The sequence below is a fragment of the Corvus cornix genome, chromosome 1 (genome assembly GCF_000738735.6).
Source record: "Corvus cornix cornix isolate S_Up_H32 chromosome 1, ASM73873v5, whole genome shotgun sequence".
Lineage (NCBI taxonomy): Eukaryota > Metazoa > Chordata > Aves > Passeriformes > Corvidae > Corvus > Corvus cornix.
In genome coordinates, this window is record NC_046332.1 from 76,317,881 (window position 1) to 76,344,104 (window position 26,224).

Genomic DNA, 26,224 nt, shown 5'->3' on the forward strand with positions numbered 1-26,224 from the left:
CAAGGCCAGGCTGGATGGGGCTCTGAGCAACCTGATCAAGTGAAAGATGTCCCTGCCCATGGCAGGGGGTTGGAACTCGATGAGTTTTAAGATGCCTTCCAAGCCAAGCCATGCTATGGTAAGATTCTAAGATAAGATTCTATGCTATTGTTCCGGTTTGGTCAAATTTAGAAATATATCCTCTGAGAGAAGGCAGGTCACCACCCCTCCCCCACCAGGTTCAGGGAAAAATAAATTTTCCTCAAAGAAAAGTGAAAGAGAAAAAACTATTTATTTAACAAACACATGGGAAAAGGAAAATAATGCTAAATAATGAAATTTTGCTATGGAGAAAGCACCTGGGAAAGTGTCAGAGTCCTCCCTTTGGTCTCCTTGGAGCTGGAGCTTGGCCCAGGGCCAGGCCCTCTGTGCCCGGTGGAAAGTCCTCCCGATGTGTTCTGATATTGAAGCAGTCCAGCAGAAAAGGGAGAAAATCCGAAATTCCAGGGAAGGAAAAAAAGGTTCAACTCTCAGTCTCTCTCCGGAGAAAAAGCAGCTGAACCACTGGCCAAAAGCTGACTGGGCAGCAGCAAGCCGGGTGCTTCCTCACTCCCCTGCCGCAGCTGGGAAAAGAAAAAGTCGCCATCTCTGTGTGACCTTGAACAAGCTGCAAACTGCTTTGAAAAAGTTGTGCTCAGTTTTTCCTTCCCCCTCTCAGGCTCAGTTTAGAGGCATAGAAAGGCACAAGAATTAATTTCTGGGCATAGGGCAGTGATATGGGATACACATAATAAAGTCACCCCAAGACAGGTATGTGTAGATTAGATGCTGCTAAAAGGTGAACTTATTCTTGAAATAACTAAAAATTTTTTGAAACAAACTTCTTATAAAAGTAAAATATCTGTCAATTTTCCAGAGAGATAATGAACAGGTCATTAATTATGTGTTAAAAAAGGTACCATAAATTCTGTCAAGGTTGGAAAAAGCTCTACGGCACAAAATTTAGAATTATAAGTAGGGAAGAAAATAAAAAAGAGTGTAGAAATTATATTTACTGTAAATTCTGAATATGAGGAGATATTTGAAAAATGTGTCAGGACCAACATGGGAAATATGAATTATAAATCAGTTGTGATGAAGGGGATAAGGAAATCAGATACATCAAGGGAATCAAGGAAGTTTTCTAAGTCAGACATATGGAACAGAAAGGACCTCTGCAAAACAACATTAATGAGATCCAACTCTAAAATTTTAATTAGTTCTAGGCACCACAATACTAGAGAGCACTTTTAAAGGAAATAAAGAAAACAGGAAAAGACCTGAGGAAATCACTTATGAAAACAGAATAAGAAAATTAACATGGAAAGTATGACCAAGCACAAACTAAAAGACATGATAAATGTACACATGTATCTGAGGGATGTAAAAAAAAACAAATAATAGAACTGTTTAAGATTATATGAAGTAGCTTATTAGAAATAGTTGAGTTAAATTAAGCAGCAGAAAAAATACACCGCATACCTAGACAAATATTCTGATAGTGATGTACAGCAGACAGTGAAAAAGCTTCCATTTAAAAAGTCAGAAGAAGGTAGCAAAGCTATTTTAAAATTTTTCTGCACAGGTCTCTAGGGAATTTATATCATGGTTGTAACTCTGCATGGGCATTGGAATGGCTGAAAAGATCTTTGAGGTTCTGATGCCTTTGACGGGATAAAGATAATGCAAACTATATACCCAGGAGATTTTTACTAAGGATACATTTAAATGTAATAGAAAATGTCAGGCTATGATTTGTTCTTTTCAACTGTTTCAGCCTATCTCATCAAGAAAGAGTTAGAAAAATTGACTTTTTTCAGTGTTCCAAACTCCACATATCTTAAAAGAATTATGCACACTAGTCTATGTTAATACAAATTTAAATTAACTGTGGCAGGTAGCATACAGGCATGCATCAATGGGGGTTCTTTTATTTACTAACATTTCCTGTGACTGACAATAAGACCATTTAAACATCTCTTGGCATATGGAAAAAGCAACAAGAAAAGGATTTTAGAAATGTCTTACATTTTATTAATTGATACATGTCAAACATTCAGACAGAACCCTCAACATTTAGCAATAAAGTTTGCTAGAAGTCCAGTTCAGAAGTACATCTTGCATTCAGCTACTATAGGTAGTGAAAGAATAAGAATAGTAGACAAGGATTACCATTTTGCCTAGTCTTTGCTATTTTCCTTTTGCATACATGTACAACAATAAGACATGATCTAATAAAAGTGTACTAAATTATTTAGAATTCCTTGAAGTTATAGAAGGACATAGAAGAAAAATAATTTTTATGTTGCCATTTTTTTCAATACATAGAAGAAAAATGTATGCTATGTGAAATACTCAAAAAAAAATCTAGTGAAACTGCAGTTCACTCAACAAAACTCATTTTGTTTCTATCAGATGGGAAAAGATGACAATTGCGTGTCAATAACTTTTTATGCATGTAATTTCTTGAGCTGCTCTACCTAAGAGACACTTAGATACAAACCCAACAGCAGAAATGAAAAATTCTTTTCGTTTATTCATACTATTGGGAATTCTTTTTTTCCTTTTTATTTTGAGGGAAGAGTAAGTGATACTGTCATGAACCAACGTGGCTATATAGCTGATAAAAAATATCAAAACCACATTTTAATTCTTAAATCTATACATTCTTATAACTGAAACATAGATAATAAAAAACTAGATCTGATTATCTACACTCATTTTTAAAGTTTGCCTTTTAATTAGTTGGTAATTAACCTGGCAGGGACAATTCTGGATTCCAGTCCCTACTGAAAGAACTTGTGACATAATTTCATTACATCATCCTTCAGACATCAGCTCTTCAAGCATAAGCCAGAAAACTGGATTCACCCCTGCTTAACTGTGTGCCTTAAATACCAATCTTTCTGTCCAGAATAGCTAAGTATTCCATAGAAGCAACTTTAAAAGGAGAGCTATTGGGTACTTTAGAATAGCAGAGGTTGTTAAGGTGTTTTTCCGGCGGGTAAAATTTTGAGCCTGCTCACATCAGGAAAAGAAATTGAAATGGAGTTTTCCATATCTTGGTCATACTGGATAAAGTTAGGCACCCTCAGGAGTGCATCCTTCTGCACTAGTCCTTTGAAGAACTCCATGCTCAAGGATGATGTGCAGAAATGGTAAGCTCAGAAGGGATAAGAGGGTGAATGGATCCCTATCAGACAGCCCCTGAGGCAGTTCATTTGGGAGCTGCATGCAGACCCCTTTACTCACACATGCACACAGATCTGGAATCAACTCCCTTGAACCATAGCCTGGGCCTCAAGACCATCCAGACTCTGCACCCAGACTAAACCAAGGGTCCAGCAGAAATGTCAGGTCTTTTCTGCTGCTGGTCTCCGACTCACAGGGTCATTGGGTTGAAGCTTGCTAGCAGCGCATTACACGCACATATACATACACACAGAGAGAATACTCTGTACAACCATGCTATGATTGTCAACCAGAAAATGGTTAAGAATGGAGTTTAATACAGATATAGAGCAGACTGCAGTGATCAGGCAGCTGACAAGTTTGCCTACCAGCAGTTTTTCCAGATGGCCTCTTTCATATGCCCTCTTCCACCTATTTTCCCATGCTCATTCCTTAGCTCACCTTAATCCATCTTTCTTTACCCTTGTTTCCTCCCATGTAAACAACCCACCCCAGACACGTTTTCCCCATTGCTCCCTGTTTTGTTCAGCTGCCTATGCTGATAATTTTTACCTCCAGAAAAATCTTACCCCACATCCAGCAGTTTCTCATGTTTTGCTCAGGCAAGGACCGACAAGTCATTTGCCTGCGTATCTCCAGAGAGCACCTTAACTGGTTGTTGTTAACTGAATTTCCAAATGAAAATATTGAGATCCCCTTTGCAACATGAATTTTAAAGAAAGTGCCTTCTCCCATGAAACAAAACAAACAAACAAAACAAAAACAAAAACACCACAAAATAAAATAAAGCAGGATGTAGAAAATTATAATGTTGTTATGCCGAAGTATATGGAGCTTAATGATACTCAGAGAGGAAATCTGTAATGTGTCAGTTTAACCTCATCAGGATAGAACCATACACAGTTCTAATATGAATAAAAATTTGAAAAAGGGACTGTGGACCCTAAGGAAAACAGCAGTTTTGGCATCACAATCATGCCTTACTCTGATTTCCTGAGAAGAGTTCTTATCACCTCCCTTAAATGTGAGGTAGAGTTTTACTTTCCTCTTCTTGAATTTTTTTTAGTAAATCACAATCTAGCAGTAAAAGTTTTGACAGAGTATTACAGGGATGTATTTCCACTGATATTATATTTGTAAAAAGTCAATATGTACCCATATTTCACTTTTCAATTTTTAGTTTTTAATTTGTTTCATTAGTTTACCATCTAACGCTCTAAAGATTTTATGACCGCTATTTATATTTAGTGTCATGATGGAAAACTCACTGAGTTTTACCTACATGACTTAGTAAATACAATCCAGACTCCTGCCTCCCCTTGCCCTTGGTCAGAAGGTTGGGAAGCTACCAAATGATCCTTGCCTTGCAGCCCAGCATATCAACATCCTTTTCCAAAGCAGTCATTGTCACTCTCAAGGTCGTAGTCAACTGCAACAGGTTGCTCAGTCTGTTTACGACTGATAAATCCGCAATCCATGGACTTGTCCATAAACAAATCCTTTGAAGTTTCACAAATAAAAATTTACCCTTACTTTCTTTCACCAGAAACTTTGGGAACAAGCACTTTGCATTTCTCCATAAATAAGTGTAAGACCACATACATAGAAGAAAAATAGAGAACTCCTAATAGGAAAAGATCTTCCTCCTTTTTTTCCCCAAAACAAAATATATCTTTCAATTTTGTGAAGGACATGCAATTTAGTATTTTACCATTCTTTGTTTCCATGAAGAAACAACATTTGTGGGCTTCATCCATAGATTCTTTTTTGGATTCCCCTGGGGGAAGCTCAGCCACTGCTGGAATCTCACTGATAATTTTGAAGTAGAAGAGCAACAATGCGCATGAAAAGAAAAACTGATGTCACAGCCAAATTAACAGAGACTGTAAAATGCATTTGCTTATCAGCCTCCTGAGTTTTCCCTATCAGACCCTCCTTGCATTTTCCTGATGATAGAAAGGGGGCAAGAAAAAGGAGTCACTGATTGTTCTTACAAGAACTGTGTATTTCAGTCTAGTTTGGGGGGGGGGGGGGGGGGGGGTTGACTTGTCAGATGTCTCACAAATCAGTGTCATTGTCCCTGCTCCTTTTATTTCAACCTGGAATTCACTAAGAAGTTTTCTGGGAAACTGCCCTGAAAGAAATGTAACAGAAACTGGAAGACATCACTTTTGGTATCAAGATAATAAGAGGGTGGCTTGATGCATTTCCAAGGAAACAGAGGCAGATTCTTGTCTGTTTGTACTGTTAGTCTATCCATTACTTTGCCTGGAGATGTCTAGGGCTCATAAAGCATCTCCATATCTTGAAATTCACACCTGATCTTCTGAATTTTTAAGTTATACAATAAATCACTTAGCATGATGACCAGTTTTCTCCTGTGCTTCTCATTAAAATGGCACCAATAAAAGTCCAAAAAAAAAAAAAAATCTGTGAAGTAAACCAAAAACGTCTTCAGGATCTCCTTCTTATATACTGCTTAAAATGAAACAATGTCCTTCCAAAAGCCACTGTGGTACCTGTGGTATTTCTTGATATGGATGAGGGAATACAAAAGAGTTAAAGAGAGCTGCTGTGCTCAGCTAGCAGAGACATGTTGGGGTGCCCTGGACTACACCCTAGGCCTTCAGTAGACTTGGTGGGGTTACTGCACCAGGAAGGTCCCTGCTGCTGTTTTGAGCATCCAGGAGAGGCCAAGAGCAGCAGCACTGATGGTGACCCTCGTGTGCCATATGCTCTGGACTTTCTCAGGACCATTTGGCAAGCCTATGTCCTCAAGTGAGCAATTAGTCATGTCTATTGTTTCCAAGTCCCTGACAAACCCACAGCACAAGAATGACTTACCTAAACTGAGTTCCTGATCCACTCACCCCAGCTGGCAGCGAGATGCCAGCTTTTTGCCAAATGCTGTAGTGTATGGAGAGGGAAGACTTACTGAACCTAAGAAAGCGCATTTGGGAAAATACAAAAGAGGAAAAATAAAGAACATATGTATTTGAGCAGTACAGTCCAAGTATATTAACAACATAAAAAACATGTAGTCAATTAATCAATCACTTTTTGGATTTTTATAGCACAAACAATAATTAAGTTCCCAATATCTACTATTTGAGGTGATTGAGAAATTATTAAGCCCACTCAGATTCACACTGAAATAAACTAGGCACCTAGATTTTCTTAACTTCATTCCAAAATCGTTCCAGCTTCTCATGTAATAATATTCATAATATTTTTAGGAAAAAAAAAAAAAAAGGACTTGGGACAACAGTGTTGTGTTTGTTGATACATGATTATAGATTTGAAGAGCTACAGTCTGGTGAGGACCATTACAACATTTTGACTATCCTGTCATAAATCTCAGGTGATTACATGTCATCTGATTTTCCCTATATTCAACCTAACAGCTTCCGTTTTTCTTAATTGCACAGGGTAGCTGGTATCTATATATTGTATGTGCTCATATGGAACTGTACAAGTGACTAATAAGGTTTGTCACTGCAGTGAGAGTTAGGGTTGGCTAAAAAGAAAATTCAACCTGATGACCTGGGGAAATATTTTCCACGAGAGTAATTCACCTTAAACACTGTGCAGTGTTTCTTCCTAGAAATCAACGTTATAGACGAAAAATTCAGTCTTAATTTAAATCTGAGGCCTAACTCAAAAAATTGGTAGATTCAAGCTAGTTAAATACAGTAGTAAGTTTGCTCCCAAGGGGCCTGAACACTCACAATAATAAGACTACCTTGTTCTTCCAGGCTTCTCTCAGTCTGTGGCTGTCAGGTATCATCTGGATATGTTTGATTTAGTTAGGAACAGCAAGATGGTTAGAGATAGGGTAGAAGGAAGAGCTCAGTCAGACAGAGGCTAAAATCATTTTGGAATTCATAGAAGTGGCACTTATTCATCCTCTTTTTCTAGACTGAGTTTATAGTACTCTTACCAGAAGGAGACGAGTAACCTTAGCAGCCCGGTCACTGCTAAGTCAGCTATGGCCCCGCACAGCTGCTGAAACAGAAGTAAAAATGAGTCCTCAAACATTAATTTTCCATTTGTGCAAGAACTCATCTGAACTGTGCAATTGTCCAAGACTTCCAGTCTGAGCTGATCCCTAAAATGAGCCTTAGCTGGAAGCACAGCTTGTGTCAGCCTCAGAAATAATGTTGCAGGAGGAACCTGTTTTACTTCAGCCTTTCAAACATCTCTTGTCACAGCATTTAATCCATTTCTCAGACTCTTCCTCTTCAAATGTGTCCCTGTATAGGCCTCTACTTCAGCATTAGTCCTACCCCACACTCTAACCCCAAAACGAGAATACAAACTGCTGATATAAAGATGTACCTGTCATCAATAAAGCTGTGGATATTTCAAATTCTCTTTTTCCTTTAATCCATTGCTCCCTAGCCATATCCTTAAGATCTAGCTAAATAAAAGATTGCAAGGCTCTGATCTCAAGTGTCACTGTTGGCTCATAGCCTCTCAATGCTTCAGGGTAGCTTCTCCACAGATTTAAGTTATGAATAGCTGCCTGGAATGGTCCAGATTCATTCCAAGTCAGAGAAGGAGATAGAAAATAAAGAATATGGACAAGCAGGGATTTACTGCTTGATTTTTCTCTCTTCTCTTATTTTCTTTTATTTTTTCTTATTTTCTTCCTTTCCTTTATATCGAGCAATAGCACAAAGCTATAGCCCATGTGACTGAAATATAAACTTGACCCTAACCTAACTTGAACCCTGTCTCTTGAAACCACCGTCAGACCTATACCATACTATATCAAAGAAAGAAGCTCAACATAACAAAAAGGTCACCTTTGGCAGCCAGGAATCATCCACATTCCTCAGGCTTTGCCCACTTCCTTAACAACAATTAAGAGATATAGATATATATAGATATAGATATAGATTAGATAGAAATAGATATATATATAGATTATATAGAGAGATTATGGATATATAGATGATATAGATAGATATAGATATAAATATATGTAGATATAGATGTACATATAATGACTAAGTCTATGGATAGGGTTAAGATTCAGAAAATAGAAGCTGATGAACTAAAGAACATCTTTCTAAAGATACAAGGACATCTTTCTAAAGATACAAACTGTCTAAGCCAGGAACAGATTTTTAGTTTGCATCTCCTAGAGCTATTAATTTTGAAGTTGAAGGCACTTTGCTTGAGGAAAGGCTGTTCTTAAATTAAAACTGTGGCTCTTGTTCAATTAAAGATGATGCACTCTTCTGCCACGTTGCTGAGATTTCACATCAAGATTTTATTCAGAACTAGTGCCCCATGCCATGAGAAAGAACAGCAGGTAGGCTCGAGCCACTACCCATTCTCAAGAGAGATCTCCAACAATTACCTATTTACTGAACTCTGCTTCAGCACAGAACATGTACTAGGCTTAGCACTAGACTTGTCCAACCTTCTAGTTGCCAAAATAAAGTGGACTCATACAAAGAGGCACCTGTCCTTAACTTAAAATGTAGTCTACTCCTACCAAAAAAACCAAATCAAACCAAACCAAAAAGACCAAAAACCCGCCTTTTGGCTGTTTTACGCAGTAACCCTAATCTTAACCCTAGTCCTGAGGTAAACTACGAAAATCCAGGCATCAAGACCTGTGCCCTAACAATGCCTAGTACTGGTTATGGCACCTAGGATTTAGGCTGATCACATTGCTCACAAAGCACTAAAGCATAAGTGTTTTATACAAGTCATTCTGAACGTATGATGAAGAAAATATGTCATGGGAGTCCACACTTACAAATTCTCTATTTTTTTTTTTTTTTTTTTTGCATGTGGAAAAACTGCTAACTTATTGCAGTAATCTGTATGTCTGTGTATGTATGTGTCTTTGTGTGTATGAAAACTGCTTCCCCTATTAGAGGCAGCTCCCGTTTTCACCCTTTCCCACTAAAAAGGGTATAAACTAAAGAATTTTAAAATAATGTGCAGGCAAAATAACACCTCTGCTTGAAACCAATTTCCTTGCATCTCACCATTTTTCACAGTTAGCAACAAGTGCTCTACACCTCACTGCAAATAACTGACATTACACTCTTTCCAGCCTAAAAGTACTGTAGAGTATTAGATGTAAATTTGCAAAAGTGTTTAGATACCAAACAATTTCAGTTTCAGTGGGATTTTTAGGTATGCATTGACAGCATATAAACAACATAATGCAGTCCTCAGGTGAGGCTGTGCATGGAAGTGTGTGTCTCAGCTGCTAGTTGAGTAGTTGACCAGCCACTTCGACCCATACCTCCATGCACAAGGTAGCCATGCAGGCTGGAACAGAGCTCTGTGACTTGCAGCCAAGTGTGGAGCTAACAAGCACTGCTGTCAGATCTGTGGGGAGCTCCACGCCTTCCCCACACAGCTGCTGTGGGACTGGTGCTAACAACAGCAATGCAGGCACGGGTTTGTTTCAAAAGGAAGTCTGCATGGTACTTTCTGGAGCTTAAGTCTGATGTATAAAGAAGACAGCATGTGAAGATTTTTGTTTATCATGTTGAAGTTACAAGCATCATCTGCTTAAAACTAATTAGTTCCTGAAAATTTTAAATCTAATGTAGGAGACAAGGATAAAATATGATGTTCAAAGGTATATAATAAATCCAGTTTACCACATGGCTATTGCCACATAAATTGCGATAAATTTGTGTCTGTGTATAGACAAATATATTTGATGTATGGCAAAACCTTTTTTACTGCCATTAATTTCTGTTCAGTTGCTTGTTTTTTACTTGTTAATGAACATCAAAAGATTAAATTATTTTGGAGAGGGGCTCTAATGTAAATTAAGTAAACTTTTTTGTTTGAATCCAAAACATACAAAAAATATATGTTTCTGCATACAATTTACAACCATGTTTTGAAAATGTAGCAAGACCAACATGGTTTATACTTATATACTATGGCAGAAATCCAATATTCATCTGCTGTTTATATTGCAAGAAAATGAGATCATTAAGGTCAGAAAGAACAGCTGCTTTAATTATAACACCCTGATACATCATATCAAAGTTTTCATCATCTCACACAAACTCTAAGAACATAGCCCAGGGATTCATTTCTATCATCCTGCTTTTTCTTAGGAAGGAGATTATATAAGTACACTCCAGAGCATTGGTTGCTTCGAGAAGCTGTGTAAAATAATTTTACCCCAAGCTCGATAATGCTATGGCAACTAATATTAATCTAACTTTTACAGTCTTTATTCTTTTTTTTGTGGTGGCAGCAGTAGGGGAAGATGCTTTTGCCAGCTGGGAAGCTGCCCTGCAGGCTTCATGGTGCTGCTGCCACACATCCCCACAGACTCTGCTCATGAGTGCTTGGTATCCACACCTACAGCTGGCAATGCTGGTCTGCCTGAGGCACCCAAAGGTATCCCTTCTTTAAGGGAATGGCTGCTTTGTGTTTTAACAGATGCTATGCTTCTGGTAGCGGAGAGATTAGAGGGACCATTCAACATTGAATCAGTCATGGATCCTATTGATGTCAAGATTTCTGAAGCCATCATGAACATGCAAGAAAACAGCATGCAGGTGTCAGCAAAGGTACTGTGTGAGTTGTGCCTTCTCTGTTGTTGAATGTCACGAGTGGGGGGAAAACATCTCCACCAATTTTTTTGTCTAGACTTTAGCAAAGATTGTCCAGACCACCAGAAATTGCCTTTGCTTGTTCAACAGTTCATCCGACTGCCTTTGAATTCTTCACCTAGTTAAACAAGCTTGAATTTTTCAAAAGGAAGTGGAAGGGAAAAAGCTACCATTTATTAAACTTCAAATTAATAGCTGTAAGAGATTAAGGAAAATAGAGGGTGCTGAAAATCAGCAGTAACTCTGTAAGCGATATGCTGCGGAGTAGACTTGGTAACTTCCACTTGTGTCTCATCTGTGATTCTCCATATTAACTTCCAAACACATTTTGATCTATCTAGGTCAGACTGAAGCACAATGTGTTTGAGGTGAATACACAAAATGTTCCATTTAACCTCCTTTAATAGCCACTCTAGGGAAATACTACATTGGCCAGTCTCTGATTACCAGACCTCAGTTTGATAGAGTTTTGTCTGGATTCTGACACAAAGAAAAACAGAGCTAATGATACCAGCTTCCTCCTTTCCATTTTTAATGTGTGTGTGTATACACAGATCACCACCACCTCTGAACCCCATGTTAATAAGATCCTTCGAATTCAGTACCAGGTGCTGTTGAGCCAATAGTCAACAATTTATGGCTTTGCCTTAATATTCATCAGTGCACTGTGGCTGAAATTCTAAAGTCAACAGTTTGCCAAGTTCTGTGCATTAGGAGCTTCTATCTTCTGTTTAACTCCCAGTAACTTAGGTGCTGGCCAGACTGACATCTAAGTCAGTGATTTTCCATTGCTTGGAAGGAAGCTGCTGTAGCTGGGAAAAAAGTGGGGACAAAAGGCAGGAGCCTGAGGTTTATATTCTTCCTACCAACCCAAAATTAGATGCTTTTTATGGCCCCAGTGCTGCAGGTTGCTAAGAGTTTCCTTCAATATGCCTTTTGCTTTCAACCTACATGACATTCCTTGGATTTTAAAAGCAGTCTACATCCTGCTTGATGAGACTGTATTCTGGCATCAGTGATCAAGGCATTTAACAGCCAAATTCTCTCAAATATTTTGGGAATTAAAGGCTAGCTTCAGTGAACTCAGCCCTTACCTCAAAAAAGAAACAAAAATATATTTTCACTTAAAACTCACCCAAGGCCCAGGTGTATTTTGTTTTCCTTTTTACTTGTTTGGTTTTCACAGTTTTTTCATTAGCTGGAAAGCTGCAGCCCCTGCCAGAGTCCAATGACATTTCGCCATGAACTCCTCTCACAACTTGTTTGTAGCAGAGCAGACTGTTTCTCCTGTCCCTCAAAAATATTTTATTTGCTGTAAAGAGTAATAGCAATGCCATTTGCAATGCAAAAGTTTTTCCTGTAAGAGAAACCTTAGACAATATTTTTTTAATCTTGCAGAACAGAAAAGAAATTATATCAGCAAAATTTATTTTATTATATTTTCATAGATAACAGAACTGTCTATGCTGGAGGGACCTTTGTATATTCTCTGTAGACCATTATTCGCCTGAAATATGATTTCCTTGATCTCCTAGGGTTACATCCATCTTTTTTCATGTAACATGGAAACGCTTTACCCTTTAAAAAAAAGGCAAAGGCTTTGGGTGTAGTGCTGTCCTCTTTTGTGCCAGGTCAGATCTGTAGAGATGATATACAAGCAGACTTCGAATCCATCCTCTGTTGTCTAATTTTCCCCTTTACACATACTGACCACTTAGAGCTTCAGTGGAAATGACAGATACCTCACCAGATGTAATGGGGTGCATGGAATGCAATTGCAGACCTAATGTGGGAGAAAAGACACTCTCATCAATTAATCTGAGATGCCACTCAGAAAGCTTCAAGCAGGGTGTTGAAATTATGATATTTTTCTATTTTCTCATTCTTCGGACAATTGTGTACCTTATATTTGACTGTACCTACTGAAAAATGTGGTGACTAGGAATCATAGGTATTTTTCCACAAGTCAGTCAGTGCCTTTTTAGAGTGGAAAAATGACGATGCACTAATAATGTTACGCCAGCAACACACACGTACACATAGATTATATTTTACCACTGACATGCAGCCTTTTCTAGCTAAAAATCTGGTTGATGTCTGGGAGAAGACTCTATGCTGTATTCAGTAGAATTTTTGGCCATGTTATATAATATTGCTTTTCTTGTAAAAGGAGTGGAAATTAATGAAAACAAAAAGTTTCTTCCTCCAGGAGCTCTCACTTATTTCATCCTCTTTTTAGGCAGAAGACACAGAGTTTATTTAATCCAAAATCCAGCACTCCTGTTTCAAATAATTGTATAAAATTGTCCTATTCCAAAAGTCCAAGAAAAAGCCAATGACTTAACAATTAATCAGTGCAGAAAGTCAAGGCTTATTGCTTGAGTTCACTCCTTGTCTTTCATTTCTTTAGGAGATACAAACCCTCTGTCTTCCTGTTTTGATGGCTGCGCATCAATATTGAGACAGAGAATTATAGAGATACCACAGGTATCTCTTCTATCTGTGTACTGCCCACCAAGGACATTCAGACTTAGATGTATTCCAGTATCTCTCACTGAATAAAATGGAGCATCTCTGTTCCTAGGCCATTAACTTTTCTTGTTTGTGTGATGATTGTAGTTTGACTCTTCTAGCACACATTTACCATGTGCTACTATTACGTTAAGATCCTCCAATTCATGCTGAGGCTGCAATCTTTCTCTGTTTTCTTGGTATTTCTCAGCAGTTTATATTCAGCACTGGCTGTCTAGGAAGTCTGACTCCAAATCTCTAGGCTTCTTGGCTGCTCACCCTGCACAACTGTCATGTCCCTAAATGACAGCCACACAAGGTTCTTATTTTGCCCCAGGAAAAGTCCCATTCCTGACAGCTGTGACATCTGGAGATGCTTGTCAAAAAGAAGCAGTGTTATAGAAAGTCAGACCCCAAGGCCCAAGGCCTTTCTGCTGGAGGAATCTATGTGCTCTGAATATGCCCAAAGTTTCCCTTCTCCAAGAGAAGACAAGAACTGAAGATCATCAAAACCAATTTCCATCATCTGACACCTGCAGCCATTGTTACAGAGTACCTTCCTCAAACCAAACCACACAGAGTGCAAAACAATCAGCCTGGGCTGCCTGAGATGCCTCCCAAGACATCAGTGCCTTTTAGGAACAGGCTTTGCAATCTGGATCTGCCCAGACTAGAGTAGTGTTCCCTGAAGGTTGCCTCTGGCAGAAGTCAGGGTGCAATAGATTTACCTTGAATTTCTCCTTATAGTATCTGAGACAGGCTATACTCTTTATTGAAATCTCTTTGTTATTCTCCAGTGACAGTTTTTTTGTCTTTTAACAATGTAGTGACATACTCAGTGCTCAGAAACATGTTGATTATTTCTCAGGCAAAATTTTTACATTTTGTATATTGTTTCCCGAGGTTCAGCTCATATCCAAGACGCAGCCATAGCATGCATTTACCTTATTCTCATTCTCATTCTCCCTGAGGTAATTCAGGTAGTCATATTCAGAGAGTCATAACATATAAATGCTCATTTCAATCTTGGCCAAAACAAGCATGTTTTTTGAGAGCCTTCATAATTTTCCCATAAGGCTGTAAGTACCATCACCTTTGATTCCTGCTTCAAGTCAAAAAGTAAATGCTACATCTGCTCCATTTAAAAAAAAAACATGAATGTTTACTAGAGATAACTGCAGAGATTGCTCATTCACAAGTGGAGGAAAATTCAAAAAACAGCACAAAAGATGTTGTAACATCCATTTTTTTCCAAATTGAGAAAATTCCTAATCTGGTTGCATCAGCATAATCATGTCTCCACTGCTGCTCAAAACACACCATATGGAACTATTTTCTGCAACAGTCTGGTCCTGTACAGGTATGGTTGAGTGCTGTAAGAGTCATTTGGCTGCCATGACCAGATATTTCCACTTTCATATAGTCTGTCCCATAACTGAGTTTCCCCTTAGTAAGCCTTAAATCTGCTTTTATCTGAATTGATGGATGTGCCACTTTAACCTATAAATGTATGTTCCTTCTCAGCAATTACTTCAGCTAAATGGATGAATGAGCTCCATGACATAGCAGACTACCTATGCATTATTTATAAGGAGGATATCTTCACAGAACTACATCCAAGGTTCTTCTTAAAATAGTCCACAAGTTTCATGTTAAGAAAACCTCTTCATTTATCTGTGTTCTTTCCAGAGCTCTGTGCAGGAAAAATATAATGGCATTTCAGGTAAAAAAATCAATGCTATTCTATCTGAAGAGTCAATGGAGCAGAATCATGTAGAGACACTCAACTGGAAACATTGAGCACTAGCACATGGCTCAATAACAGTATGACCCAAGCCTTCACAGAGAACACACTGTTATCTTCCACAAAAATTCAAAACTTCATAATCTCCTGGGAAAAGGGCTCTTTTTTCTACAGTATCTACATCCTAGTCCTGAAGTAGATATTTCCATTTAGTCAGCTCAAGAGATACAATTCTTCACTGGCTCTGTTGACTTGTTCTCATGGCTTGGTTCATATCCCTGACCATAGAGATCTGGTCCATTTGAGCTTTAACTGCAGTGCAGTGGGGAGTGGTTTTGTGTTAAGACAATCTTAAGAGGTATCTTGGATATTCCAGGATATCACAAACTACTGTAGATGCTGATGAGAGAGAAACAGAAGGAAGCTTTGCGCTCCACTATCTTAGATGTTTAGCTTAAAATGTAGACACACACATGATGACACCTAAATTTAGCTTTTTTAATTTCAAATGGAATCCATTCTCTAAATTCAGATGAAATGGACTGCACCAGTTATATATAAAATGCAATTTTTTAGAGAGTGGATTTATGCTACCAATTCACAGCATGTGTAATGAAACACCTGAATATTTTTCCAGAAATTGTTCAATATCTGAGTAGCATTGTAAAGAAAGTATTTCATGTTCTTCTTCTTCTTAGGAAGCATATGTTAATATCAGTTATCAGCTTTACATTTTGTGTTCTGTCACTTAATACCAGGATGCAAATTTAAAAATGTCTCTTTTGCACTCAAAATTTAGTTGCTGAATATTGTATCCTTACTGCATTTCTGTTAGGTCATTTAACAAACAAGTTTTTTCTTTTTCTGTGATATAAATATTACTGTCTAGTTTCCATCTCTGTTATTGTCTGCCTGTATGTGAATTTGTTTGTATAAAACCACTTGCTGTAACTATTTGTATGAAGCTAAATGCCACGAAGTCTCTGTTGGGTTTTGTTCAGTGCATCATAAGAAAGATGAAATATAAATTATATAGACTTGCAGTTGCACCACATGGTTATACAAGTAGCTTAACAGTCACACACTGGGAAATTTAAGGAGAAGTGCCCTCACTTGCCTTTCTCCTGAGAATCTAGTTGTATGTTTTGGACAATTGTCACTTGCGTTGTGAGCAAATACCTGGTTGCTTAATTGAGTAAATGGGATTTCATAGATATCTAAAAAACAATTATGTTTTCAGTGCATAACTTATCTCGAGTCAGAAGAAATATAAGTAAAGTTTTGTAAGTGTAATTCATGCTCTTAACATATAGATTTCACCCTTTAAATTGTACAGTATCCTACACAATCATGTATAAATTTTGAATATTAATCTTAGTTGAATTTTCTTCACAGAGGAAAAGTAAGATTCTTTCCTGATGAAAGATTTAGAGCTTTACAAGCTAAAATAATTTTTCTTTGTAGATTGAATTAATTTATTGTCCAATAGTCCTCATGACTTGGGAGGCTTGAAACTCTTAAAATAGATATCCTCAAACCAGACCAAACAGTATTCCACTCATAAATTAAAAATCCCAATGGCCATACAACAGCTGACTTGCTGGACTTTGAGCCAAAGCAGACCTGATGATTGGACATATATTTAGTATGAATCAGCTTCTTTCAGCAAATTTTGAATCTTTTGGGGCCTCTAAATTAACATCAGGAAACCTAACTGAGAGCCAATTTAATGTACCCTGAAAGAAACAGAAGTTGCACCATGGGCATGGGTCACTCTTCCACAGGGTGCAGTCCTTCAGGCACAGCCTGCTCCAATGAGGGTCTCCCCCAGGGCCACAAATCCTATCAAGAAACCTTCTCCAGCATGGGCTCCTCTCTCCATGGGTCTTCAGGCCCCTGCCAGCACCCACCTGCCCTGGTGTGGGTCTGTTCCACGGGCTGCAGGTGGATCTCTGTATCCCCATGGACCTCCATGGGCTGCATGGACACAGCTGCCTCGCCATGGTCTGCACCACGGGCTGCAGGGGAATCTCAGATCCTGTGCCTGCAGCACCTCCTGCCCCTCCTTCTGCACTGACCTTGGTGTCTGCAGAGCTGTTCCTCTCACTTGTTCTCACTCCACTCTTCTTTGGCCAATATTACATCTGCACAATGACTTGTCTTCCTTCTTAAATATGTTATCACAGAAGCATTGCTGTCATTCCTGATTGGCCCAGCCTTGGCCAGTGGCACATCTGTCCTGGAGCCAGCTGGCATTGGGTCTGCCAGACATGGGGGAAGCTTCTGGCAGCTTCTCACAGAAGCCACCCCTGTAGCAGCCCCACTATGAAAAGCTGGCCACACAGACCCAACATAGCCACACAAAAAAGAGTAATTTGGTCCTACAATCAAAACACAGCATCTGCATAGTTTTCACCTCCATAAAGATCATTCAAACTGTCTGTGTATGGCATTAGGGTTTTGTATAATATATCGTATGAGAAATTCAATTTTTTTTTTCTTTTGAATGGAGGCAAAATGTTGAAACAGACAAAATACAATGGTCACAAAACCAGAAGTTTGGTTCTAAAACTGTAAAAGTTGATATGAAGGCAAACACTAGGATTCTACTTCATGAGAGCACTTGAAAATTTTAACTCTGTGGATATGCTACCTCTTTTTGGATGTGCAGCTTGTGTGACAATGCCTCTGGGAAATATACTTGATATCCAGTAATCAAAAGTGTCCTCTGTGTCCTTTAGTACCAACCCTTCAGTACACAATACTGAAACTTTTTTCCAGATGGAAGTATATGAAAAATTTCATAACCCTGAACATTATTTTTTATATGCAGAAAACAAACACACTAGCAGAAAATAATTATCACTATTGGCCATTCAGTGTGCCTCACCCCTCTTCTAGGGAGAGATTGGTAGGGAATAAGAAAGTTATCCAGTTACAAGACTATTTTATCATTGACCTTTTCTCTAAGGCTACAAATAAGATTGCAAGGTAGAAAGAGCTGTAGGTAGGGATTATAGATGACCTGTGATTCTGGGTAAATACCACATTTTAACAAAACTGAAAACAGCTATCAACTACATCCTGCCACAAAGGACATCCTTCTGTACCTTTTTCTTCCCGAAAAGACAGCAATTAAGATGCTTTCAGATGTTAATTTCTCATAATAATCACCTTCTTAAATTAAGGAGGTTTTAAGGTCCCTATATGTTTCTATACCTTCATCAAGTGATTAATAATGCTAAATTATTAACCTGAGTTTTAATGCAGGCCAAGCACTCAATTCACTAGTATAAAAATGTCAATCAAATCTTGTTTCGAGTATACGGAAGAAAGAATAAAGAGGCTACAAAATACCAGCTTCTCTTTTTTTGTGATTTTCATATAACCAAGAATGTCTTTTTCAGGTTTTCCAAGGATGTGGCCAACCTAAACCAGCACCTGCCCTGAGATCTTCCCGTTCTGTCCCTGAAAATTTCAATACCCGATTTAGACCATATAACCCAGAGGAGCGACCTACAACTGCAGCTGGCACAAGTTTGGATAGGCTGGTAAGGCAAAATACATTCCATTTTCAAATTAGTACAAAAGGCTTGGTTATATACCAGAAGGTGGTAATCTCCAGATTTAATAATTTTATAATCACTCTTTATAGTTTCTTTGCCAGCTGTTCCAGCATTCAGTAAAGCTTTTTAGTCCATTGGAAGTGGTATAGAATTTCATTGTAGGAGAGCAGTATGACTCAGTTTTTATGTATTAGAATTGTTAGAAGAGAATAAACTCTTTCCTAAAGGCCAAAAACCACATAGGCCTTTGCAGGTACTTTGTAGTATAAATTACCTTTCAAAAGTGGTCTACAACAATTTTTTTTTTTTTAATTAAAAAAAGGTTATGTATTAAGGCCATTTTTATCACCTAGTTCTTAAACATACACCCTTGCAAAGGCACATCAATTTGTGTCACTTGTTTACTTAATTATAAAATTATCACTGCTTTATTTCCATCCATCTCAATATTTGACTTTAATCAGCTAAAACTTCAGTAATCATTAATCTTGCTTTACTTATTCAATCATTTTGAAAAAAAATGCCATAAGATTATTTTCTTTTCTACCAATCATCGGATTCACATTTCAGACTTCAATGGTCCTGCTATTTATACATCTATAGATTTATAGAGGGCTAATTACTACAGCGGTTAGTACTATCCCAGCAATTGTCTGTAGGTAAAACTGATGAGCAAAACTGAGGAGCTTCTGATTTTAAGAATCACATGCCCACAGCTTTTTGCTGCACACTTGCAGAGCACTGGTCTATCTTGTCAAAGAGAGTACCCAAGTATACCAATGCAGATGAGGACCTGAGTATCTTCTTTGCACCATCATTCATCAAATTCCTGTAGTGGTCACAGCAGTTTTTCACAGTGCCAAGTCTTTCCAATCACTTCTATCTATGTTGTACTCTATCTACTCTATTCTGTCAATTTTTATGGGAACTCAATAAGAAAATAACATGGCATTTCCAGTCAAGACATGGGAACACCCTGCAGCAAAAAGCAGCATTTGTTAGTTCTCTGCTTTTCTGGAACCAGTGTAGCCTGGTTATCCTAAAAGGAGAAGCAGAGGAGATGCTTACCTCCACTGTACACTCAGGTATTTCTACCCCCAGCACATTCATAGTGCAGTGTAACATCTCAGGCTAAAAATCTGACTAGCAATACTCAATCTATATTTGATGGGATCTTAATTTTACCCTTTCACTTTAGATTCAGAGAACCAGTCCTTCTGCATTGTTCAGAGTAGAGGCCTGAATCTTAATCTAGAATTGGCCAAGGTGAAGTGAAAGGTCACCAAAGTCTTTAGGTTTCAATCATGCTTTGTCAAATCTAAGGTTGCGAGCAGCTGAAATTGGACAAAGTGCATAAAAAGGAGGGGGCTGATAGCACAGCTCAGCTTGGATTATTCTGATGATATAAGAACAGTTGAAGTGTTTTAGTAATGAAAAAGGGAGGTTTAAGATACATTACATATTGACATAAGAAGAATACTTTTAAACACATTAATATACTTTTAAAAATACTAAATTGCGAAATACTGAGCAGCATCCTGAATAAAGCAGAGATGTGTCCTATGCTGGCAGCCTTTAAAGGCTGTAACTAATGAAAGTTGCCAATGCAGATAATTCTTTATAACTCCTGATAACTTACAGACTTTGAAAGAGGAACTTATCTCCATATGATGTAACTAGCTTTATTCATGAATTATTTCAGGAAAAAAACAAGGAGTTTAGTATTGCTGCTGTTAATTTAAAAAATGTTCAAATCAAAATCTTATATCCTGTTCTTGCTGATGGTATTTAAAATAATGACTATTTATGGTCTGTTAATGATGGGTGTTGGTACCAAATCCATCTTCAAATGGCAGTGATGAATGTGTTGTCTCCTTCTGGGCTGGGACCAACCATCTCTCAGTTCAGAGATGGCTGCTGATCTCAGTGGAGCTAGGAAAGGTAGTTTATGTGGATTAGAGCAGACGGCCTTATTTCAGAGCTGTAATCCCTTAGCAGCTCTTGGGAAAGGTCACTGCCTGCATCTCACACCATCTTGGGTAATTTTATCCAGAAGGATATAAATACTACACTCCTGCCTCACAGAAACACCATTTAACCTGTCTGTGTTAGAACCGCAGCTTTTCATGTGCTGAATCATTCCCTGAATGACGTATCTCTCTTCATTAACTACAGCCAGAGCTTGGAGGACCAGCTTCATTTAGATACTCCTAACCCTTGCATTGCTAACAAGATGTAAGGAGAACCCCACGCACGGCAGTTTTCTTGTCTACACAAGGATCATTTTCTATTGCAAACTTAATATAAATACACTGCAATATTAGTATTTTGTTGGTATTTTCAAACACTTAAAGACTGTTTTGATTATTATAGATATAAGAAACAAGTCTTTTCTTGTGATTCAGAAAACAGTTCAGTATTATATTAATGCTTTTAGAAGTCCATTCTGGAGTTTGTATTCATAAAACACTGTCAGACCACTTGACTTTAAACTGTCACCACGAAGTCCAAACATATAGTTACAAAAAACTCAAAAGAAATGACAAACCATTCTGCTTTTATCTGTCTTTGACAGCAGAAGAAACCAAGTTTAAAAAATATTTCATCTGCATCTCAATGTTATACAAACATGCAGCAAATCTGAACCGAATTCTGTTTTAGTCCTGCTCATATCCCCACTTATAAGCTTAATTCAGTTGAGCGTATTTTATCAGATATGTCACACAAAGCAGCCCTCATAAGAAGCCTACGCTGGAATCACCAGGTACTTAACCCATCTGAGAAAGTGCTCCTTTATCCTTGCCTGAACTTATGTGATTAATCCAGCCATTCAATTTCAAAAGGAGAGAAGGTGATTTCTCTATATTATCGTCATAGCTGTAACAAGTAAGGCTTAACAAAGAAAAAATAGACCAAAATAAATTATATTTGATTTATATGGAAAAATGTGGAAAAAAATTAAATATCCCCCCAAACCTGTGGTATATGTTGTTTTAAAGCAAATGATATATTTAGGAAGTTATGTAGAGCTTGAGAGACTTATCTAAGCATGGATGAAAAGCACTATCTGAGACATTCTAGGGTATCTGAAATATAGGACCAGCAGAGGACTAAAGGAGACCAGTACACTTCTGGAGCAGTAGAGAGGAGCTGGCTTGAATACACCACAGAAGCTCAATCAATTCAAGATACATATGCTCAGAAAATTCAATCACATCTTCACAGCACTGGGCCTAAAAGTCAGGCTCTTTCTGAAGTCAATGGAGAGAGACACACATCTTTGGAGAGTGATTCACCCCATCTGTCACAGACACCTCTCAAAGACTGGGAAATAAAAGACTCAGTTTGAATATCCACATGTAGATAGACAAGACTGAAATGCCTTGGAGTATTTAAGTCATCTAACTGAGCTGGAAGATAGAACAGTAATTTGAGATGCATATGCTCCCCTGGACTGGCAGCTGAAGTCTGGATAATATTCACTATGAGGCATCCAAGTGGGAGAACAGAACTGAGCCCCAGCTGTTCTCTGCAGGTTGCACTATGTGAAATTCAGCTACATAAATATAGTCACCTAATGCTCTTTGAGATGCCTGTGGTCTTCAAGATGTCCAAAGGTGAAAGAGAGGTTACAGGAGACCTGGCTGGAAGTAAGATAGAATATCTCAGATCTGCTAAATTCACTTACCTTGCCTACATTTAGATAACTGTATTCCACCTTATACTGACTGTAACAGAAGCAAAAATGAGGACTTTTTTGATTCAGTATAGAAATCCGTAGTGCAGATACCTAGAACCAGCTATCTTGATTTGAGTCCGGATGACTGTAGTTTTTACTGTTAACAGAGAGAAATAAAGGCCTTCATTCAGTTGTCTAAGCATGTGGCAACTGAATTGAGATCAAATATTTCTAAAGCACAATTCATCTCATCCTAAGGTATACATTTGAACAGCTCAGAGAAATCTTTCCATATCCCTCTACTACGAAAGTGACCATCTTAGTTCAGGCATCTAGCAAGTACACCCAAAGATCAGTAAATTCAAAAACTGTCAGAAGTTAAATAATTTTAACCACTGAGCTCACCCCGCTTCTGTAGAGCATGATCTAAATTTTCTCATTTAAAATCAACTGCTTATAAAGACTCATTATCTTCTCTGTGGTTGCCTGTTTGGTATAACCTGTGGTTTATTTTGTTTTGTTTTGTTCTGTTTTTCTGTTCCCTGAATCTGTTTCCCTCTTGCTTCCCAGAGGACTATCTGGAGGACAATGCAACATGGTGTAAGCTTTGGTATTTTTATTCTTCACATCATTTCCATTTGTCTTAAACAAGTGTTTTGTCCAGCATTGTACAAAGTTTCATCTTCACCATCTTTACTTTGTGTGTGTGTCTTGTAGGCTAAAATACTAGCAGTTCTTTCTGTAATTTTGCATTCTGACTAATTTTATTTTGCCCAGAGCTGCTGCTGCCTTCCAGTATTTTTCTCTCACCTCGAGGATGATGCCTCATCCCCAGAAAGGGGCTATGTACTCCTCCAGTGAAATAAAAACTGGTGTAAGCATCCCCATGGTCTCAAACCCCACAAGGGCATGTCCAGCAATGCAGACACTGCCGTAGCATTCAGCTCTGAGTCCTCTGCCCAGAGCAATGGAAATGAGCTCCCAGGCCTTCCTGGGCTCTCTCCCTAAAACTGCCTCTGTCTTGCTGTCCAATCTCCTTATGCTTTACAGCTTCATAAGTTTTTGTGGCTGTTAGAGGTCCCTGGTTCCAAACAGAAAACCCTCCTCAGCAAAGTTCATTCAGCACAGCCCAAGGGGAAGGCAGGAATACTGCACAGATTTGCATTTAGCATGGACTTAATAGTCCAGCTTCTTAGCAGGACTAATTAGTCTACAGAGAGCACCATGCTAATACAGCCGTGCTGCCTCCTGCATTTGAGCTGCCCCAAGTACCTCTGTGTCCACCACATCAGTGTACAGCAGTGCTGTCTTAATGCTGCTGGAATTTCTCCCGAGAACATACTGCAGCCTGACCTGGCTGGACGTGTATAAAATAATTCCACATTTTCTTTCAGTACGACATGGAAGTTTTCTTGATTTTTCACCAGGGAGCTGATGCACTATTAAACGTATAATACATAATGCACATGCATACTATGGAGACAGGCAACTCAGAAATTGGCCGTGGCATTCATGGGTGATTTGCATTCAAGTACAGCACAGTGGCTGCATAAATTAGTGGATGAGCATGCACCCAGTCTGAGAAAGAACACCTCTCATGCTCTTTACCCTGGGGAGGGGAATATACTTTCCTACAAAGCGTGACACCTGGGGAGGTGTCACGCTTTGTAGGAAAACGTTATTTTAGAGTCCCTTCTGATTTCCTTAAAGTAAAAGTAGATAAAGTCTCAATTTTCGTGAGGAAAATACCCTGAACTACCCTTTTTAGGAATAAATTGGGATGTACTTTTAAGTCTCTTTTTAATTTTTTTATTCCACTGTGCTGTTTTTTGTTACAGTGAAAAAATGCAATAGTAACCTAACAAATCTCTTGTGAACAATTTCTTCCCAGTGTTCCAAAACTACATGAAATAGAAAAGGTGACTTCAAAAAATATAATCTGCTTTGCATTTTAACTATAAAAGACTAAAAGTAGCAGGACAGTATTCAGACATGGGTCTGAATTGCCCAGGGAATCCTCCAAGGCACTCTTGAAAGTGAAGTTTTCATATCAGTTCTGTTAGAATCCATTTAGTCTGGAATCTAGAACTGTTAAATATATGCCGTGATAGCACAATTTTCCTGGGATAGGATGTTTATCTTCAACATTTTTTTCCTCAAGAGACCCTAAAATAAAATCCAGAAAGTTGAAATCTTAGAGGGTTTAAAGTTCTGAGATTAATTTTCAAAATATCTTCTTCATACTGAAGCCATAGGATAAGATACAAACAATGAGCCTGTAAAATACATCATAAATCTGGAGTTTTGGGTCACTCTCTTAAAGGCTGAAGATGACAGGCTTGCACAAGTGTTTTAGAAGCCCACTGGCTTCCCACAGGCTACTCCCCCACAACCCTTAGATGCTGTGCTGTTTGATTTGATGACCCTGGGTGATGTTAATCAGCAGATGATTCCTGTAAAACATAAAATGTACAGCTTCTCCAGTTTTTCGTTTTGCATGTTTAGACAGAGTCCTGTTTCTTATTAGCTGTTTGGACACAATATGCACAATGAATAAATATATTTTACAACATTAGTTGGGGGTCATTTGGTGTTAGATTAAGGGTTTGACTGGTTCTCCAAAAAGGTTTGCTTAGTATCAAGTTTTGTTTAGTCTCAGTTTCTGTCTCACAAGAATATCTAAGTTTAAGTCTTTACAATCTTATTTTCCCTCATGGTTAATACCAGTTCCAAGTGGCAAAGGTGGATGAATGATGGTGGCGGTCAGAACCCTCCTGGGAGACCTGACAGAGTCCTGTTTTTAAAAATGGTGATATTATTCCATCCCCCAGTTGAATGGTTGTACATGCTGCTGTATCTGATGCATTGCATTCCTAACGTGCGTGAGGTGGTTACTAAGACAGAGCTTTGTTACAGTGGTTGCCTCAGTCTTCATGTGGAATGGGTCTGCCTGCTGTTCAGACCCTGACCAGCATGGGCAAGGAAAGATCATCTCCCAACAGTAACAGGAACCACAGACCTCTACCTTAATTAGTTGTCAAAGAAAACACACAAATCTTGATTGCCATGCAGTTCCTGCCTTGCCTGAAGAGTAATGTCTCATGGAACATGATGCTTGCTTGATCATCTTTTAAAATGAACTTCTTAGTACTAGTTGGACTTCCTTTACCTGGTGGGTGTGGAGACCTACTGAGAGTCATAATCTCATTTCCAGGAAAGTCTTAGGGGTGTGAATGGTATTATGGATCACTGTTAGAGACATGGGGAATACAAAACCTGCAGATAGAATCCAGTCCTGATCACCAGACTTTCTGCAAAGAGTAAGATGAAGAAATGGCACAGTCATGGGTCTTCATTTGGTGTACATTGAAAAATTATGTGATTGCTGAACTTGGCTCTGGGGTAAAGAAAAGCAAGATATCTAGGCTAAAGTTTGCACATCTGTGCCCTATCAAACCAGATAAACATGAAGCGGGATTTATTTGTCCTAGCTTTTCATGTTTCTAGTGTTGCGATCAAAGTCTGAGCTATCAGTTCATTCCTTTACTAGTTGATGGAGATAGCAGCTCCAGACCTTGCTTAAGACACTCATTTAGGGAAGACAAGAATCTGAATCACCCCCTTCTCCCCACAGAGGATGAATAGAATCTGGATGATTAACTCAGAGATCCAGTTTGTAGATGACTAAATGTAACCGTAATTCTTGGCCTTGGAGCTAGGCTCTATGAATCATATGTGCACAAAGGAGATTTTGGTCTATAAAAGATATTGATAGATAGTACTTGTCATACTTCTAATCATACTCATTGTCATGGTATCATCAGGTACCTAGAAGGATAGCTAGACTCAAACAAAAATTGTTAATTTGAAGGCTGCACAACTTCTATTCAATGGCAATTTCACC

The 26,224-nt window shown here is 38.4% G+C and overlaps 1 protein-coding gene across 1 annotated transcript in view; it reads left to right on the forward strand.

The window, feature by feature from the left end:
* GPC6 (glypican 6) overlaps positions 1-26,224 on the forward strand; it is a 760,779-nt gene that overhangs the window by 668,811 nt on the left and 65,744 nt on the right. Inside the window, exons 5-7 of the mRNA XM_039555644.1 lie at positions 10,648-10,778; positions 18,483-18,626; positions 22,891-22,920. Of these exons, the coding sequence (XP_039411578.1) occupies positions 10,648-10,778; positions 18,483-18,626; positions 22,891-22,920 (305 nt within the window). The remainder of the gene's footprint in view (positions 1-10,647; positions 10,779-18,482; positions 18,627-22,890; positions 22,921-26,224) is intronic.